The following is a 20597-nucleotide window of genomic DNA, read 5'->3' on the forward strand; positions in this document are numbered from 1 at the left end:
TACAGGGGTAGCACTGTACAGACATTATATGATTTATTCACCCTGTGTTATTCTAAACAATTATAGCCAGAGGAAACTTTAAAATATAGGATAGAGAGTCTCCAGCAGCACTGGAAGGATGAACAATTAACCATTTCTGAACTGAGAAAACACAGATTTGATCTTTGGCTTGCCTCCATTGGCTGTAATGTAATCAATACTAAAAACATTTGATTTGTTTAACTTATTTGGTGCACGTTTTTAATTGAATGAATTATTTAGGATTTGTTTGCTGCTGTTTTCGCTTACATGTGCTCCTGTAATGGAGGCCAGCTAGTAAAGAGCTGTGCTCACCCTCCATGCCTCAAGAGGCGCACTTGCAACTGACTGTGGCCTTTAGCGTCCTTGCAGTGTTGCCAACTATTTTCGAAGGAAAGTAATAACAATAAAGCTGTTCTCATTTACATATTTTCTGTCAGACAACGGAAACAATATGATATAGTGACTGACTACATGTTAACTTATTGTTCAAAAAGTCACTAGTTTGGTCGCTAGTCACTTTTTTAAAGAAAAAAAAGTCGCTAAAGTGGTGTGAAAAGTCGCTAATCTAGCGACAAAGGTTTGACATCCTTGTTAGCACACCTACCTCCCATGCTGGTGACGCTGGTTCGAAGGGAGCGATGCGAGTAGGACCAGTTACACCCCACAGAAACTGACTTAACTGAACCGATTGATTTAAATAGTTTGTTGTTAGCATGTTGCTAAGCTAGTTTTGACAGTCTAATAAGTAAAGAAAAATATTAGGCCTATTTAAAATAAAACTTTTTTTTTTTTAATTATTTATCTGTGAAACAGAAATATTAAAAAGGAAAAGGAAAAAGGATAAACAGAAACAGATTTTCAGTTTGGGCTGAAGACCTGCATTTTTTTTTTTTTTTTTTTTTTCCAGAGGAGCTTCAACATAACAGGTGGTGAACATTTTGCAATAGCTGTTGAGAAATTATGTGAAATTTGCTTTATGGCTCCAGATATTTGATTTGTATTTCCTTCAGATCATCGAGATGACATCAAATTCTCCCAGAGAGATGTCTTTGGCTGCTGCTAGTCTTGCTCTGTGATGTTTGAACCATTAATCTGACAAATTGCGGGAGGGATTTTAGAGTTGTCTTCTTCACACCTAATGCTTCAAACCTAGATCAATGACTCAGCTTCACTGGTTTGATCAAGAGCAGTATGGCTCAGAAGAGACAAAAATCATATCAGTGTCTGGACACGTTTCATTTGTACCATTTTGATGGTAAAGTGTACATATGAATAACACTGGTTTTACAGACTTCACTGTCCAAAATGTTCATCTGTTCTAACAGACAACTTGGCATTATGATAAATCACTGATGATAGATCTGTCTGGTTGCTGTTAAGCCAAAACAAATGATATTCAGAAGGACAGTGTCTCGACTTACTCTTAAATATTTTCATCTCAATGTAAAATGATATTTCTATAGGCTATTTCAAACCTTGCCTGAAATGAATAACGATTAATTTGAGCTAATTTTTGAAAATGTTCAAATAAAAACATCACAGGCATAGGAATATTTCATTAATATTCATTAAATAATTTATTTATAAGTATTTGTAATTATACAAAATGAGAGTAATGGTTAACGATCTGAATAATTTCAAGCTGGCTTATTTGATATTCAGCTCATAAACTGTTTTGGACTTCACTGACACCTACTGATATGCTGCATGAAGTTTGCTTACAATCTGAATGAGTCAAAATGATTGTCCATTTAATATACTTTAAATTGTAATGTTGTACAGCTTTATATTCTGGCTACAAAGACAAAACTTGGCAAGACTTATATAGCAAGAAAAACAAAATGGTTATTCAAACTGGGAGTCAATCATATAGGCGTAAGGAAAATGAACAAAGACTGTTCCCCATTACTAAAGTAAGTGGTCCATCACTTCATTGAGTTATGCGCTCTGGCAAACAATCCAGTTAATCACTAGAACCACTTAATTTTTTTACTTTTTATCTGCACTTTTTATGATTAGAGAATTCACGAGAGTGTGGAATTAAGTCAGGACTGCGCACTGAACAAAAATCTTTGTTTTAAAATGACTAAATCTTACTGGCCATTGCATTCATAAGCTCAACAGAAATGTGTGATAGGTTATAAACACTGCCACAAATTATTAAAAAGAAATCTGATGCAACTTGAGCAGATCTAAATGTAATATATATATATATATATATATATATATATATATATATATATATATATATATGTGTGTCTGTGTGTATATATATATATATATATATATGTATATGTGTGTGTATATATATATATATATATATATATATGTATATGTGTGTGTGTATATATATATATATATATATATATATATATATATATATATATATATGTATATGTGTGTGTATATATATATATATATGTATATGTGTGTGTATATATATATATATATATATATATATATATATATATATATGATCATTATAACACACACACACACACACACAAATATATATAGATATATAGATTGTAATGATAATCAATTAAATAACATACTCAGTGCACCTTGAAAGACTGTGTGACTAGACGTCGAGTGGTGAATCGTAACACATGTACGAGAGAGAGAGAGAGAGAGAGAGAGAGAGAGAGAGAGAGAGAGAGAGAGAGAGAGAGAGAGAGAGAGAGAGAGAGAATGCAGACAGGACATCTGGCAGCTCTTTGCGCTCCAAGTCTCTTCAATCAGCAAAATAACTCTTACAGAAAGATGAGAACGCGTCACAGCAAAGTGCGATGAAACCTATAGCCTACGGGAAAGAGAATGTGCAAGATGACAAATGATCAAAGATCTCACACGTGCACTTTCTGGAGATAACAAAAATGTTTTGCTTTGGGAAACTCTGCAGATTATCTCCATCTTGAATGCGAAATGAGAGGATCATTGAGCCTTGCTGCATGTACAAATGGATATTATTTTACCGCTTTCTGTTCCTACCGATGCGCATTTTCGCGCTTTTCCTCAGTGGAGGCGGTTGGAGTGTGACGGGTTTTCTTCGCGCTGGGCACCTGTTGTATGTTAGTTAGACGAACCAGTCACGAGTCAGTGCAACATCCAAAATCCAACAGGTGAGGTGATATTCTGTTATTTCATAAAAGGGTAGTTCACTTAAAAATGCAAATTCTGTTCTTGCTTACACTCATGTTGTTCGAAACCTGAATTTCTTTCGTTAAACACAAAAGGGGGGTGTTTCCCCCCCCCCCCCCCCCCCCCCATACAATGAAAGTGGATGGAGACGGAGTACATCTCATTTTGTGTAACACAGAAAAATAACTCGCACATGTTTAGAACAACACGAGGATGTGTGACTGACAACAGAATTCATTTTAGGTGGTCGATTCCTTTAAAGTAACAACGCGCTCCACACAGTTAAGGAATTATTGTGGTATTTAAAAATAACCTATTCAATCTCAAGTAATTTAATGCTTAACATAAACTACAGCACCGCCTGAAGTGTTGCCTGTTTTCACAATAATACGAGCTGCTACCTGGCATCATATGCGCGTGCATCATTTTTGGGCATTAGGTGCGCGTGTAGTATTTTTTGGACATTTTGCTAAATCGAAACGCGGAAAAAACAAGCATCTATGGCCAGAAATGCTGCTGAGGTTGACAGCTCACTATATTTTGAGACCACAATCATGAGTGGCGACTAAAGAGCGCACTGCGCACTGATCTGTCTGTGTTCATCAACCACTTCTGCGCACAGTATGAAAATGCCCTCATAATATAAAGCCTCTTCACTAGGTAAAAGGTTCATAAATAGATCAAAATAATCTCAGAATTCAAATCTACGAATTGCAACGTTGTCTAAAAAGCCTTTAGAATCGAAGTAAACACTTATTTGGTTGAAGTGGACTGAATTGCATGTCATTCTCTTGTATCAAGTTCACATAGTCTTCTCAAAGTGTGGACTGAACCAATTCATTTAAATCAAATATGTTGTTTTTGCTTACTTAAATTTTAATTCTAAAACAATAGCAAATGGTTGGTTAAAAAGGGAATTATGAGTGGCACCTGGGTCAGTTATTAAATTCTGACTTCTCCTCACTTGGTGCACATACAAAAATATAAACATTTTTATGAAAGGAAATAACAGGCTAAATTCGACACAGGTTCACCAGAGGGAACATAATCAAAACGTGACATTTAAAGTATGTTTAACCAAAACATCATGATTACTTTTATTAATAACAGGTTTAGGGTTTACAGTGCAACTATCTTTATTAAAACTACAAGAATAGCAAAAAAAATTGTTTAATTTGATTTACAGTGAGTGTAACAATAGAAGCCTATGGAAGGTCCTCATATATTACAAGTTTGTACAAGACACACTGAGAAGCCAAGAAGTGTGCTGGAGATCATAATGTTTTATCAGTAGACTATTTTTCAAACTACACATCAAGCACTGGCCATCATTATTTACAGGTTATGTTTATTTATATCTTTTCAATCAGCCACATTCAGCCCTTATGACACATATGCAGATAATCAGATACAAATAATGACTTGGATGACCCATGTTTTCTCTTCATTAATCCAAATGACAGTTCACAAGAGAGCATTTTCATACTTTTACTGTGGTAAAAGAGATTAATTGTATTTGGCCCTCATCACACACTCAGGACTGTGTAAGAAACCACATTATGAACATTAATGTGTTTATAATTATCTTAACAATAGACGTCTCTAGGAGATAGTCACAAGTATAAGTGTTCATTTAACTTAATGTACTGTATATTTGGACCATTAAAACACCATGAGGTCATTGAATAGTAACTGTTAAGTCTGTCGAGAACCAAAATGTTTTAACAGCATATTTCTGTAAAGCACACAAGAGAAAGCACTTGCCATAAAACATCAGCATCATCTGCAGACCCCTGATGCCATGAACCTATTATGACAAATATCCAGCTCATATCCAAAGAACACGTTTATGCAGATTTCAGCGGCTACAAATATTTGACTGATGTTGTCTATAGAGTACTGCAGCGACGACATATCTGGGCCAACCCGGAAGTGAGCATCATCCTGGTTCCCTCAACACAAATCCAACATGATTTTATTTTTTTTGTGGGATTATTTGCATTAATAAGCTCTGTGACCAACAACAGTTTGATTCCTATATGCTTTGTTCATCAGGATAATCTTCACAAATGAACACATTTTTTATCAATTTTGAAGCAGTCACCAGATGTAGGATATAAATGAACTACACCACTTTCATATGACTTCAACATCACTATCACCAAGCTTCTGGCAACTATTTCAGTCTTCATTTAAGAAAAGTTTTTTTTTTTTTTTAGAATAGTTTGCAAGAGCATGATTATAAACAGTGAGGCTGTTAAAGTAGGTAGATAAGTTTAGACTGCCTTTTTCAAGACAAGTGAAGCTTAAAAGGGGGTATTACTGATGTATTGTATTTTATGTTGTAGAATAAAACGTGAAAATATATTGAGCTTGAGTTAACCACCCTCTGTTGTGATCTATTGTGATCCAAATGACGCTTATAAGAGGGCATTTCCAGAGATCATTTGCGTGTTGAGGGAAAGCAAAACTGATCCCAACATTGAATATTAGAGGCCTGATGTACAGTTTGGATAATCTCAACAGGTTGAACTCCCAGCAGATATTTTATTGATTAACATTAATGATGCATTTTGAAGGTAATGAGTTGCTTATAAACACCAGTCCATGGTATTCATTTATGGCATAATTTATAGCAAGTGTTCTCTTAACTCCATTAAGAGCTTGTCCCATTAAGTATCTGAGGTTTTCACTGTGGCCTTCAACAAAACACCTAAATCTAATAACCTCAGAGTCAACAGAAAACCAAGCAAATAAGGGCTGAGTGTCATGCTAATGGGATGTTGGGTGTGGAGATGATGGTTTGCGATGCTTAAAGCCATTTCCTGTGTAATGCATGATTCCTACCCACATTTACCAGCATCTCTTCATTTTCTGTACTGGCTCTCTCTGTTTCCATCTCTCTCCATGCCCAGTCGTGTCACATGAAGGCATTGCAGCAATGTCACAGCTCTACTTCCGCAGAACGGACAACTTCGCGTACAGAGACCGGATCCCGCTGCAGATAGTTCGAGCCGAGTCTGAGCTGTCACCGCTGGAGAAGGCCTACCTGTGCGCTGTGGAGAAAGGTGACTACGCCAGTGTCAAACAATCGCTGATAGAAGCAGAGATCTACTTCAAAATCAACATCAACTGCATCGACCCTCTGGGACGGACGGCTCTGTTAATTGCCATTGAGAATGAGAATCTGGAAATCGTCGAGTTGCTGCTCAGCTTTGGCGTGTACGTGGGGGATGCGCTCTTACACGCCATACGAAAGGAGGTGGTGGGGGCTGTGGAGTTGCTTTTGAATCATAAAAAGCCCAGCGGGGGCATGCAGGTAAGATGGCAATCAATGACAAATTTACTTTAGAGTTTCCAAACCGAAACGATTTGATATCTCTCCTACTGTAGCAGCTCTTGGGTCCTCCTTTCAATTCTACTTAAACATGCAGGAATTCACAGTTGCCTTGGTATTACTTTCTTTTGTGAAGCGACTGTAAATGTACAGATTACATCCAAACTGTTTCAGACGTTTCAAACAGTTTTCCAGACCATGTCGCACCTGGAACCTGATAATGCACTAATCCTCTCTGAAAGAGACATTTTTTCCCTGTAGACATGGCTGTTTAATTAAAAGTTTTGAACGTAGTGTTCTTTTTAATAATATTAATAGTTCTTTTCTTGTTTTTGCATGAAGGTGGCTTGCGTAATCTTTCTCACTGTCTTGCAGCTGAAGATTAACTTTTCACTTTGTTTGAAGCACTATGACCATTGCTAATGACTTTATCGCCACTCAGTGTAGCAAATTGATCATCATGAGCCATGTCACAGAAAAATAAGGTGAATTTGTCATTTTAGCTGGTTAGGTTTTTTGTGGGATAGCACAGAATAATTGAATCATGCATTGAGCAACTCAGAGGCTTTGTTCAGACGGGCAGCAAAAATCAGATTCCCTTTCAAGGGAACTCGAGCTGCGTCGAGACGATGTGGGAACGCCCCTGCGTGATTGCGTCATGAAGCACGTTTGAAATCAGTCCAAAGGTGTGACAGAACGTCATAGGCGGGTCATAGACCAGGAAAATGAAAGCTTTAGCGTAAGTTCTGCCGGGAAGACTCAATTGTTTCGTCACTTATTACCTTCTCATCTATCCAGTCGTGTTCTAATACTTGTAGTATAAAAGATCGTTACTTACACATGTCTGAGTTCGCAGATGCTGACGCCTACATTCAGCTCCATCCTCCCCAACACCACCAGGATGGTTCCTTCCCCTCCATCCTCCCCACCACCACCAGGATGGTCCCTTCCCATACCACCCAGGGGGTCGGCTGCGCCCCTGCCTTCGTCTTCAGGCAGGAAATGCAGATTCCGTACCCTCGGATTGCGAGCTTCGGACGGGGCCTACGCCAAATAACTTTATATCATAATACTTGCTTGCTGGGCTGTTAATAAATGCATACTTGTTACGTTATTTCGCCTCCCGAGTCTTTCTGGTAGAACTATAAAGCATACCCAGAATCAAACCACGCTAGCTTCTGTGTCTTCAGCAAGCACTCTCTGTGAAATTGTCTCTGTCTATTTGGTGTTGTTTGTCAAGTTGTACACTATATAAGACATATTATGGCGAATAAGCAGCAATTTAAGCCGTGCGCTTTTCCTTGCCTGCGCTTCCTTGCGGGTGGGGATACACACAAACTTTGTGTTGCTTGTTTGGGAGTGGAGCATGCCCAATCAGCATTTGAGAGGGCCCAAACCCCTGAGAGGGCCGAGTGTGAGCATTGTGATAAGCTGTCCGTCACGACGCAACGCTCCCGCCGAGCGTTCTTCGAGGAGAGCTCTTCGACGCGCGGTCCTTGCGGTTCGGGTCCGGCTTCTGCCGGACACTCACCTATGACTGTCTGGGCCCACTCGACCAGGAGTATGGCCGTGTCTCCCTTCAGGACATTTGTGATGCGGCAGGCTGTTCCTCTCCACACACTTTTGTCAGGTTTTATAACTTAGATTTATGCTCCACTCTGGGGTCTATGGCAGTGGTTCTCAACTCCAGTCCTCGGGACCCGTTGCTCTGCACATTTTGTATGTCTCTCTTATCTGACACATTCAGTTCAGTTCATGGAGTCTCTCTTAACGAGCTGATGATCTGATTCAGGTGTGTTAAATAAGGGAGACATACAAAATGTGCAGAGCAGCGGGTCCCGAGGACTGGAGTTGAGAACCATTGGTCTATGGTTCTTTCGTCTAAAGTTGCATTCACACTACCACAATACCACAAAGTGACACAATACCATTAATTTCAATGGAGAGCTGGCGATTTCCAGCGTAATGAGCGACAGTGACCGTTTACGACTGGATGGGGTGGTTTGCTGCGGTTTGCACATTCATGAATGTCACTCACAAATATTACTAGGCAACCAGTAGTGGGAACACCCACTAGCGACCTAACCGCCAGCCACTGGCGACATGCAGCGACAAAGTTGCTTGTAGTGTGAATGCAGCTTTAGTGTGCGCAACAATTTCACACGGACAGCTATTTGTTACTATGACGTTGTGGGTATAAAGTTCCCACAGCGGGAACGTCTCAGGTTACGCATGTAACCCTGGTTTCCTGAAGAGGGAACGAGACGCTGCGTCGCCCTGCCATACTACCTGCATGCCTGTGATCGACTTGCTTCAGCCTATCAGAAACTAGCGCGGTTTGATTCTGGGTATGCTTTACAGTTTCCTGGTCTTCAGGGAACCAGGCTTACCAGACGTTCCCTCTCAAATGCTCAAATTTCTTGTAGTCTAAACAGAAAAACTAACCTGATCCAGATCACATTTGTAGGAGGTTTGCAACCCATTTAAAATTGGATTTTTGAAAATTTGTTTGTTTCAGTCTTTATTTAAAATCTTTGCATCTTTCATGGCACAGCGTGTGTGTAATGTTATACACAATACGACAATAGTGTCCAAATGCACAAATTTTCATTCAATTTTACCCTAAATGTGGCTAACTATGTTGTACGAAAGTCCTCTCATAAGTATGAGTAAACAGTAATATAATTATAGGACTAGAAATGGTATTCATTAATGATAACAGGTCTTTTTCCACAAATTTCTTGTGTTATCATAGATGTAGAGCTACATTGCCATTCAAATGTTTGGGGGTTCAGTACGGCATTTTGAAATTGATCAAAAGTCACATTAAAGACATTTTAAAATGTTACAAAAGTTTACATTTCAAATAAAATAAGATTTATATTTCAAATAAATAATTTTCTTTTGAACTTTTTATTCATTTCTATTCAAATGCATCATGGTTTTCATAAAAATATTAAGCAGCACAACTGTTTTCAACATTTATAATAGTAAGAAATGTTTTTTGAGCATCAAATCAGCATTTTAAAATGATTTCTGAAGGATCATGTGACACTGAAGACTTGGAGTAATGATGCTGAAAATTCAGCTTTGCCATAACAGGATTAAATTACATTTTAAAATAGAATACAGTTATGTTACATTGTAATAATATTTCAAAATATTACAGATTTTACTTTACTGTTTCAGATGAAACAAATGCAGCCTAATTGGTGACCATTAGAGACTACAAAAACATTAAAATGTTTACTGACCCCGAACTTCTGAATGTTAGTGTATACATTTAGTATTTCATTTAACACTTTCATTCAAAGCAAATTACATCACAGACATTATAAGGGAGAGGAACAAGAACACTTGTAGAGAAAAATCATAACATTCAATATGGCAGCAAAGCTATTTGATTGGGGGCCTGCTCCCTCATTTATTTATTTTTTGCAGTGGACTTTATGTTTACCAGCTCTGGTTTCTTCTTTTTTTTTCTAGGTGCCCCCTATCCTGTTGGATAAACAGTTCTCCGATTTTACCCCTGACATAACGCCCATTATTTTGGCCGCACACACCAACAACTATGAGATCATCAAGATGCTGGTTCAGAAGGGGGTGTCCGTGCCCCAGCCCCACCAGGTGCGTTGCAACTGCATGGAATGCGTGTCCGGCTCAGACGTGGACAGCCTGCGACATTCCAGATCCCGTCTCAACATCTACCGGGCCCTGGCCAGTCCTTCGCTCATCGCCCTATCCAGCGAGGACCCCTTCCTGACAGCCTTTCAGCTCAGCTGGGAGCTCCAGGAGCTCAGCAAGGTGGAGAATGAATTCAAGTCAGAGTACGAAGAGCTTTCACAGCAGTGCAAGCAGTTTGCCAAAGATATGCTCGACCAGACGCGCAGCTCCAGAGAGCTCGAGTTGATTCTGAACTACAAGGATGATATCAATTTCCTGGTGGAGGAAGGGAGTAATGATCTAGCCAGGCTTAAACTGGCTATCAAGTACCATCAGAAAGAGGTAAGCTGTTTGCTCTCCAAATGTCAGCAATTGTTCTGTGACAACAAGAACTTTGAAAGCAATCCTCAAATGCTGCTAGATCATTAGCAGAAGCGCAAAACAATCACTCCAGATAGGAACAGCACTCAAGCATATTGCAAAGGTTCACAGGTGTTCAGCTGTTTGTTTCAGTAGTCTGGGATTATATTTGGATGGCTGCCCTGTTGATTTAGCAATGTGGTGTATTTTACACAATGTGGATCATTTCAGGTGGTGGTGTGCGTAAATTAGCAAATTTGGGTCTTTAAAGCTGAGAAGAAAATGTTCACCTCAAGATAATAGGTAGAGTTTTTATGGCCAACTCTGGCCCTCAAGATCTACTTCCCTGTAGAATTTGTCTGCAACCCTGATCAAACAGACTGTAGCTTTCTAGTAATCCTGAATACCTTGATTAGCTTGTACAGATGTGTTTGATTAGGACTGGAACTCTGGATGAATCCGAAATCGCCCCCCATACCCTCAAATAGGGCATTATTTGAAGGGACAGACATTTGTAGTGGTGTCCGAAACCATAGTGGATGTAATTGAGTGCACTCATTCTATCCCACATTGCACCGCAATAACGAGTGTATAGCCGATGTATGCTCAACAGCTGTCCGAATTCACTTACTTGTTTTCATTCAGTTCTTCAAGTGAACTGTGTTAGTGGACTAACGTAGGGAATAGTGGGCGATTTCTGATTAAGCCTCTGCTGGAAAGTGGATGTCAAGGGCCAGAGTTGCCCACCCCAGAGGGATTTTGCAGGGTGGCTGCAACATTATGTGGATCTATGTTGCCCCCCTCTGTCCAGATGAAACATTACAAGCTCTTTCTGTTTAAAAGGTTAAAGGACATTTTTTTCTTATGCAGGAAAGGTTTCTATGTGGTGATATATATCATCTTGCAAGCTACTTTGTCATGCATGTGTACAGTACTGTATGTGTGTGCTTGCTTAAACATGACTGAAAATGGAGAAGTGATGCTTACAAGCTGCGGAAGATTTTGCCCTTTATTCACATGTAGCATCTGTAAGTAATTTAACAGATGCACAGCAGAATATTACTTTTCTTTTGCTGTATCATTGAAATTCCTCAGGAAGATCTTCTACATCACAAACAATTGACAACAAGCTAACCATTCTGTTTCATTATTTGTCTTTCATGAATTACAGTCAGAACCAAAAAAGGGATATTAGATATATACTACACTGTATATAGTAATATAAATAGTAATTAAATCTGTTTTTTTGTATATGAAAAAAATATTAATAAATATAAAAAAATTAAATAATCATGTTTTTAATTTAATTAATGAAATACATAATTAATATTAAAAAAAATACCACATATTCTGCAGATTTGGGGAAAAGTAAGAGTTAAGTATCATTGACATTACAAAAAGAAAATCACATATATCTATGTTTAATTCAAACATGAGTCAGTGTTTGGCTTGCTGCGTTCCATGTGTGGCCCAGATGGTTTTCAGAAAAGCTGCAGAAAAGATATAGGGATTTAAACCAGATATGATGAGAACCAGAGAGAGCAGCCTGAGAGAAAAAAAACAGTGTGTTACTGTAAGCCTTTTTGTGCCTTTTGTGTTAGCTCTTTTTCAAATGGCACTTGTTTCTCATTAGGACATGGCTCCGTTATTTGTGTTCTCCCGCAGAGAGCATTTCTTTTGCAACTGTAAAAAAACTAAACAAGATGATGACAGTCTCCATGCATGAAAGAAGTCAGAAAATGATTTTTTCACTGCACATTACAGAAAATTCAAGCAAATCGTTAAATTACAGTTCAGGCAAAATCTCAGCAACTCTATACATTACTGTATGTCTTGATTTATTTGTGGTTAACAGTGAATTTACTCCTTTAAGAAAGTTCATTTATTTAATTAGTCAATTTCATCTCTTTTCATTACTCTGTGGTTAGTTTGTAGCACAGCCAAACTGTCAGCAGCTGCTCGCATCTCGCTGGTACGATGAGTTCCCAGGCTGGAGACGCCGCCACTGGGCCAGCAAGTCTGTCACCTGTATGTTCATCGGATTCCTCTTCCCCTTCTTTTCGCTGTTCTACTTGATCGCCCCCAAGAGCCACTACGGCCTCTTCATCCGAAAACCCTTCATCAAGTTTATATGCCACACTGCTTCTTATCTGACCTTCCTCTTTCTCCTGCTGTTGGCCTCCCAACATGTGGATACCAGGAATACCAGTATGAATGACACTATGAACCAAGCTAAGCATGCCTCAAAGCCCACCGTTACCACTGTGGAATGGATGATTCTACCCTGGGTTTTAGGTAATGTGTTTTTAGGGCTGGATATTTTTTCTGATTTGACCAGTCGGATTTTGATCAGTTGTAGATTCATTTTCTTTCATATCTTTTGCTTTACAGGCTTTGTATGGGCTGAGATCAAACAAATGTGGGACGGTGGCTTTCAGGATTACATTCATGACTGGTGGAACCTTATGGACTTTGTCATGAATTCTCTGTATCTGGCCACTATCTCATTGAAGATTGTCGCTCACGTTAGGGTAACAAATTTCAATTATGTTCAAATGTTCTATTTTATTCCTATATAAAATGAACCCTATTGGGGCGGTTTCCCTGTGTGTGTGTGCAACACAGGCATGCTAGGAAGAGGCGCATTAGCGATCAATGCTAGAGACTAGCGTCCTTGTTAACGCACCTGCTTTCCATGGAGACCCTGGTTCGAATCCTGCTCGGAGTGGGTAGAGTAGGAAACTTTGCGTTCACTCACAACATTTGTGTACGCAAAGTTTCTTGAGGGAACGCAAAAGATTTGTGAGAGAACGCAGAAGTATTGACAAATAATTTGTTCTGCCTAGGGATGCACCGATGTGAAAATTGTGGCCGATACCGATAACCGATATTAATATTGCTGCTATGGCCGATACCGATATTTACCGATGTCGATATCTCTGTATAGAAAACAAATTTTAATGATTATCAAATAAAGAGCTATTTTCCAAAACACTTTTTTTTTTTTTTTTACTTTAGAAATGACTGATATTGGGCACCTTTACCTGTATGCAAAATATGTCACACATACGACACACATGCATTATATTGCATTGCATATGTGTGCTGGTCAACTTGTCTAAAATTAAGAAACCCTTAGAAAACAGGGAAAAAAAAACAGGAACATTGTGTACAATTAAGATAGGCTACTTAATTTATTATTCCAATATCCAAATATGATACTAAATAGCACTGGGAAAAGGGCTTCTATTTGTGACGTGCTGTCTTTGCCTTTGAACATTGCACATTTTAAACAGGACATGCATTAGCTGAATAAATGTTAGCCAATTCAAACATATTTATAGAAAACAGTTGACAATGAATAGACAGGAGTCCAATAATAGCATAACGAATCACTTATTCTAAAAATAATAACAAGTAGGCTATAAGACGAATCCGACATATGGGCTGTGTTAACAGTAAAACGTCCGTCATTTAACGAATTTTAAAAACACGGATGGATAATACAAAATGCTTTGACATTTTGAAAGAAAAAAACAAAACAAGCAAGAACAAAATTTAAACTTAGCCCGTCAATTTTTCATTTTACAATTATATTCTATCTCTATGCGCGCGTCCGTGTTTGTGAGGGAGAGCTCGCGCAGCACTGATACATCGGTAGCCTACTTTTTAATCCATAAGTAACGAACGCGCTAGTTTTCATACAAAATAAATATGTAACATAATTAGGTAGGCTACTTTAGTTATTATTAACACAATAACGTAACACATGAAGGCTACGTTTCTCAACACTGAGAATGAATAATAAACGCCTGTTTCTCCACTCGCGCTTATCAGTAATCCACAAATCACACGTGCGGTCACTTTTGAGAAAAATCAAATTCGAACGGGTATCAAATATCAAGCAATATTCAAATATCTACGAGTCAAAAAACGATCAATCAAAAATGTGTCATGAAGAGGGAAAAATCATAAGTCGCACTGGACTGCGTTAACAATGTTACTGACGGGACAGTTCTCTGTAACGCACGTCCAAAGACTGCTTTAAAACTTTCACAGAGACCTCAAACAGAAAGCACAAAGCCTGTCTTTAAATTTAATTTCGTTTTGTATTAATTGTATCTTAATTTTGATCAATGTTTCATCAAAAATAAACAAAGTAAATATTAGAAAATATTTAATCAGGACATGGAGGCGAAAGCGCGTGAACTGAAGCGCGTCTCAAATGAACCGAAACCTACCTGCCTCACAGACCTGAGACATATATAGAAAGCTTGAAACATCTATTTTTAAACAGAACAATTCAAAATGAAAGAAAACAGACTGTTCTCTGCTTATGTCATCTGTATGAAATGTGTATTTCTCTCAGGCGCGTTCACTGCAGGAGTCAGCATCAGTAACTTAATCTTCAACTTCACACGTCAAATATCGGCCTGTTCACATCGGCCCTATTTTGACATCGGACCGATACCGATGTGTAAAAAAAATGACCATATCGGCCGATATTATATCGGCGGCCGATATATCGTGCACCCCTAGTTCTGCCATCTCATATTTTTCCTCAACCATGCTCCTGGTCCTGGCACTGTCAGGGTTTAGCTCCAACCCTAATCAAACACACATAATTAATCAAGCTCTTCAGGATTGCCTGATAATCACAAGCTGAAACAGGTTGGAGGTAAACTGTGCAGGGCAGTGACCCTCCAGGAGCAGGGTTGACCTATGCTTTAGGCGCTTAGGTAGATTCCACAGCTGATGTGTGCAGTTGTTCTTTGCTATTTGCTTTAAAAGAGTTATCTTTTGTTCAGTAAAGTTTTTTTGATTGCAGTCTTTTTTTCTGCTGCCATTGTTTTCCTTGCTTCTCAGTTCCATATAATTTTAAGCTTTGTCAGACCTCTGTCATGCTATTTCAGATTAGCACAGTTTGTTTTAAATTAATCTGGTTTATTTTAGTTCATGACTCCATAGTCCAGGTGTTAGTAATCTGTACTTAATCTGTGTTTCAGAAAACCAATTTTTTAAGCCACGATTATCTATTCTAGATTCCTGGCTTAATTTAAACCCTGTCCAGGAAACTGCCCAATTAAGTATATTTGCTAAATAAATAATATAAATAAAATTGAAATTTCAATTTCAGTGAAAATCAAAATCATGGTCCACATAAATGTACATTAAACCTAAAAAAATTGTTTTTGATTAGCATTCAACACATTTCGCCTTTCATTGTGGTTACTTGTTGCTGGAAAACATTTTGGGTTGTGCATGGTTAGACAAGATGTTAGTCTTATTTGGAAGCAAGAACAGATTATGACCAGATGTTGAATACGATGACATACTTACAACATTTATCTTTCTGCAGGACTCTGGCAACCAGCCCCGGGACGATTGGGTGATGTGGCACCCTACCTTGGTGGGCGAGGCCTTGTTCGCCATTGCCAATATATTTAGCTCCCTACGACTGATTTCACTCTTCACAGCCAACTCCCACCTGGGCCCTCTTCAGATCTCCCTTGGCCGAATGCTTCTGGACATCCTCAAATTTCTCTTCATTTACTGCCTGGTGCTGCTCGCCTTTGCAAATGGACTCAATCAACTGTATTTCTATTATGATGATGATCCAAAAACAAACGACACATGCAAGGGTATCCGCTGCAAAGAGCAGAACAATGCATTCACCACGTGAGGAACTGTAGTTTTCTCAGATCTAAAGATTTAACCTTCATTTTACTTGCTGTGCAATAAATAATGATATCATGTTGTTGTTGTTTTTTACAGTATGTTTGAGACACTGCAGTCATTGTTCTGGTCCATATTTGGTCTTGTTCAACTGCATGTGACCAATGTTGATCCCAAACACGAGTTCACAGAGTTTGTTGGAGCCACAATGTTTGGGACCTACAACATAATCTCTCTGGTGGTGCTTCTTAATATGCTTATTGCTATGATGAATAATTCCTACCAACATATTGCTGTAAGTATTATAAATGGTTGCTTTTGTTGCTTTTGGGTACATCAAAATGTATGTATTTACTTAACTTACTTATATTTTGTAATCACTTTTTTGCTTTCATTCATTTTATGACCCTTTGGTGTGAAAAGGAAATATTCTTCTATACCTTTCAGTTTACTGTTTGATTGGCATGTTTTTGGTTGGTCCACAGGACCATGCTGATATTGAGTGGAAGTTTGCCAGAACTAAACTTTGGATGAGCTACTTCGAAGAGGGCGGAACGCTGCCTCCTCCCTTCAACATCATCCCGAGTCCAAAATCAACGTGGTACCTCATCAAATGGATCAAGAGCAACTGCTTCAAAGTTAATCAAAGAAAAAGAACAGAGACGCTTGGATCACTTGGGGTAATGAGCTATTTGCTCTCTTTTACTATTAATAATTAATATGAAACATGGGTTAGTCCATATGTCCCTAATGTTGTTTAACTGTTTTTTTTTCCTCCATGGAACATAATTAGATTGTTCATTCTGCTCTATACCAGACAAAAAGTACATGGTGATTTAAATTGTCAAGATTTATAAAGGACCAAAAAGCACCATTAAACTAGTCTATAGAACTTGCATAAGTCTTCTTAAGTCATACGATTGCGATGTATGAGGAATAAACAACAGTCAGTATTAAAAAATCAAATATATTGACGAAACAAAATGCTTCTGTGAACAAAATGATTGGAGATACTGAGATTTTCACTACCTTGTAGTATAGCAAAGTATAGGTGATATTAATACATTTGATTTATTCTCTTTTTTTCCAGATTCGAGCTGCTGAAAATGTCCGCACAAACCGCCAGTACCAGGTAATGGTGTCTCTTTCAAAGCAACTGATCATTAAATGGACCAGATGAAAGGTTACAGCCTGCCACCATTTCATTTTATTTCACACGGTGTCAATCAACTTCTGAATTGAGAGATTAATCTCCCTTTCAAATACACTTCGACTCCTCTGAAAGCCTTAGGGCTGCTTGTTTGGCCTAATCTTTTCTAGATTCATAACTGAAATAATCTCATTTTTTAGGAGGTACTTAGAAACCTGGTTAAGCGGTATGTGGCAGCAATGATCAGGGATGCCAAAAAAGAAGAGGGACTAACGGAAGAGAACTTTAAGGTAAATTGTGTATGGTTGTTTTTTAATGTTGTAATAAGTAAAGAACAATGATCAGCCAACCAATATCACAAAACAAACCGTGATCAGGTTGTGTAACTGTACAATATTCCATTCTTTACCAGTATTATTTTAGTAGTACTTACTTACTATTATAGTACTTAATAATATTTTGAATTCAATTTTAGTTTTACATTTAATTTTTTTTTAAGTTTTACTCATTTTGTTTTGTGCTTTTGTCATTTTTATTATTATTTTTATTACAAATATTTCTATTAAACTGATTTATTTTGGTTTTGGTTTTAGTAATTTTAGTTTTTGAACTGAAACTTCTTTTATTTGTTTATAAACTTTGTTTATTACATAGCTACTGAGTAAATAAAAAGTAAATACATATGTAAATGGATAAATAAATATTTATACATTCAAATGGATATTTACTTTATTTATTATGAATAAATATAATTTATAAAAAAATATATAAAAAATAATTTCATTATATGAGATAAAAAAAAGAGACTATAGATTCCTTTAATAATTATATTTATAAATCTTGGCAGTGTAGGAGATTTTCCAAAATTATACTACAAAAGTTTTTGACCACAGAATGCCACATCTGGCCAATCTCAATCAGTCATATTAAATAATATATACTTTTTTTGCATTTAAATAGATCCTGTTAATCTTTAGTGTGATATAACTGTACATCATGTTTTACTGAGCAATGTGTGAATAATATCATTAATAGGAACTTAAACAGGACATCTCAAGCTTCCGGTATGAGGTGATGGGAATGATGAAGATTGGCACGTCGACCTCAAAAGGGAGCGCAGGAGCCTCAAGCCTTGTTCATCCTGATAACCCTTCGAAGTGCAATTCTGCTTCAGCTGGAAGTCAACTGAAGGGCAAAATGAGACTGAAGAGTGTCACCACCTCTATGATCCAGGAGGGCGCACCCAAAGCCAATGCCTGGAAGCCTGGCGGCCTTAGTGGCCTAACGGGTGGTTCTGTCCCAAACAAGATTGTTAGCCATCAAATGAACTGCAAAGGGCCAAACAACCCGGGAGAGATTTACTCCGTGTCAGAGGAAGCTGGTGAATCCGAAGAACAGGACGATGTCAAACAGGGAGGAAACCTCAATTTCAAGGCAGCAAAGAAGCAAAACAAAGAAACAGAGAGAGACAGTGTAAATGAGACTGAGGAAGAGGACGAGGAAATGGTATACATGCGTAAATTGTGTGAGGAAGAAATGAATGAGGAAAACGGATATGAAGGAAGCAGATTATAACGGCATTCAAACTCGGCATTCTAAAGTGACGATCACATGCCGAATGCTGGAAATCAAAGAGAAAGATGCTGTTCTCCTGAACCATTCGCTCTATCTCAGGAGCAGCTGTGGTGACTGTCCAGTGCAGGGTGTTGCATATGTATGATATGAACATCAAGTGTCATTCTGGGTCTCAGGGATGATTGTCTCTTTTAGGAGAATACGGGGTCCAACGTTGTCATTCACAGTGATTTACACTCTGTCAAGTGTGTAAATGCTCCTGTAGTTTATCGCTGCTCTGCTCTCCTCTCTGCTGAATCATATATGAAGGAGAAATTACTGACCCTTTGCTATTCAGACCTTTCATTCTGCCTTACTCCGTTAGATTTAGCATTTTATGCTATCTGTGGTTCCACCGTAAGAGATGTCATTACCGTCATGCAACCTAATATCTTTAATAAAGTTTACTATGCAACTATTTACAACTTTTAAAACTTTTTAGTCACGTTTTGCATTGCGCATGTATGAGAGAAGGGACAAGCTGAAGGGTGTCTTTTAATAAACGTGGATGAATTTGGTCATACAAACACTTGACAAGTCCAAAGTATATCATAAATGTACTGTAAAGTCTTGTTACGGTAATCATGTATGTTTCATCCTACTCTCAGTTGTATTCATAATGAAGAATGAAAAGGAGAACAAGGTATTATTACAGTTTGCACACCATCAGTTCATTCTTTTTTAAGCACCTGAACATCTTATTCCATCTATCCTCACTGTTTACTTAACAGGTTACTGCCTCGTATTACAGATCATGAATTAATGCACAAATATAAATAAATAAATAAATAAATATATGCTGTACTATGACTTGTGAATTATTGGGATCTTGGTTCCCATCCAAGTTTATTTCAGAAATAAGATTATGTAATTTGACCATTGCAAAGCTGCATGACTAACATGTGTAAAGGTGAGTGTTTAGAAATTGGGAAATTAGTATAGTGTAATGTATAATGTGGGCACAGATCAAGCACCAATACATTTGTTGATTAAATATGTAGGGTGTAGGCTGTAGGGTGAAACTGTATATACTCTGAATATATGTGAGTGTAATATGTCAATCAAGCCATAGGTTACCATACTGAATTAAAACAAGAGTTTGTATGCAGTTGGAGACTGCAGACTATTTGACATTCTTCACTTAAAAATGTATTCATTGTAAGTATTTGCATAAATTTTGGCATGGAAGAATATTTTCCCACTGGTCTCAGGTGATCGCAACAAATATAACCATATAAATATGTAAAGTAAATATTTGGCGAACCGCTGTCAACTGCAAATCTATGCAGAGCAAGCAAAATAAAATACTGAGATGACTTGTTTAACAGAAAGCATATTAGTGTTGAAATAATTATTCTATGGAAAATATTAGCAATAGGTAATTCCTCCTTGTTTCTATTTCTGTATTGTTGGTATTCTTTCTAAATCAAGAAAATTGATTGCATATTGCAATTTATATAATAAACTATTTCCAGCACCTGAAGAAGAAAAATCTTACACTACATTGCAGTTATATTAGATTTACTGTAAAGATCTACTGTAAAGAAATGTATTTTATTTTGACCCAGTATGCCATATTTAAACCAGTAACAGGTTATCTACTGTCCTGAAATGGTGGATCAATAATGGTTTTAA

The 20597-nt window shown here is 37.7% G+C and overlaps 1 protein-coding gene across 1 annotated transcript; it reads left to right on the plus strand.

Moving 5' to 3' along the window:
- Positions 1-2766: 2766 nt before the first annotated feature.
- On the plus strand, positions 2767-19726 carry trpc4a (transient receptor potential cation channel, subfamily C, member 4a). The gene is made up of 11 exons (XM_079860952.1): positions 2767-3143; positions 6078-6481; positions 9986-10504; positions 12451-12817; positions 12914-13053; positions 15882-16201; positions 16298-16493; positions 16684-16878; positions 17289-17330; positions 17549-17638; positions 18384-19726. Exons 2-11 carry the CDS (start codon positions 6104-6106, stop codon positions 18921-18923), a joined length of 2787 nt encoding a protein of 928 aa, XP_079717078.1. The 5' UTR covers positions 2767-3143; positions 6078-6103; the 3' UTR covers positions 18924-19726.
- The last annotated feature ends 871 nt before the right edge of the window (positions 19727-20597 follow it).

The sequence above is a fragment of the Squalius cephalus genome (assembly GCF_949319135.1).
Source record: "Squalius cephalus genome assembly, chromosome: 24".
Taxonomy (NCBI): Eukaryota; Metazoa; Chordata; class Actinopteri; order Cypriniformes; family Leuciscidae; genus Squalius; species Squalius cephalus.

Coding starts and splice junctions, on each gene's coding strand:
- trpc4a (XM_079860952.1), top strand. CDS start 6,104: ATGTCACAGCTCTACTTCCGCAGAACGGACAACTTCGCGTACAGAGAC. Junction 12,818..12,913: donor GATTCTACCCTGGGTTTTAG/GTAATGTGTTTT, acceptor TTTGCTTTACAG/GCTTTGTATGGGCTGAGATC. Junction 13,054..15,881: donor AGATTGTCGCTCACGTTAGG/GTAACAAATTTC, acceptor ATCTTTCTGCAG/GACTCTGGCAACCAGCCCCG.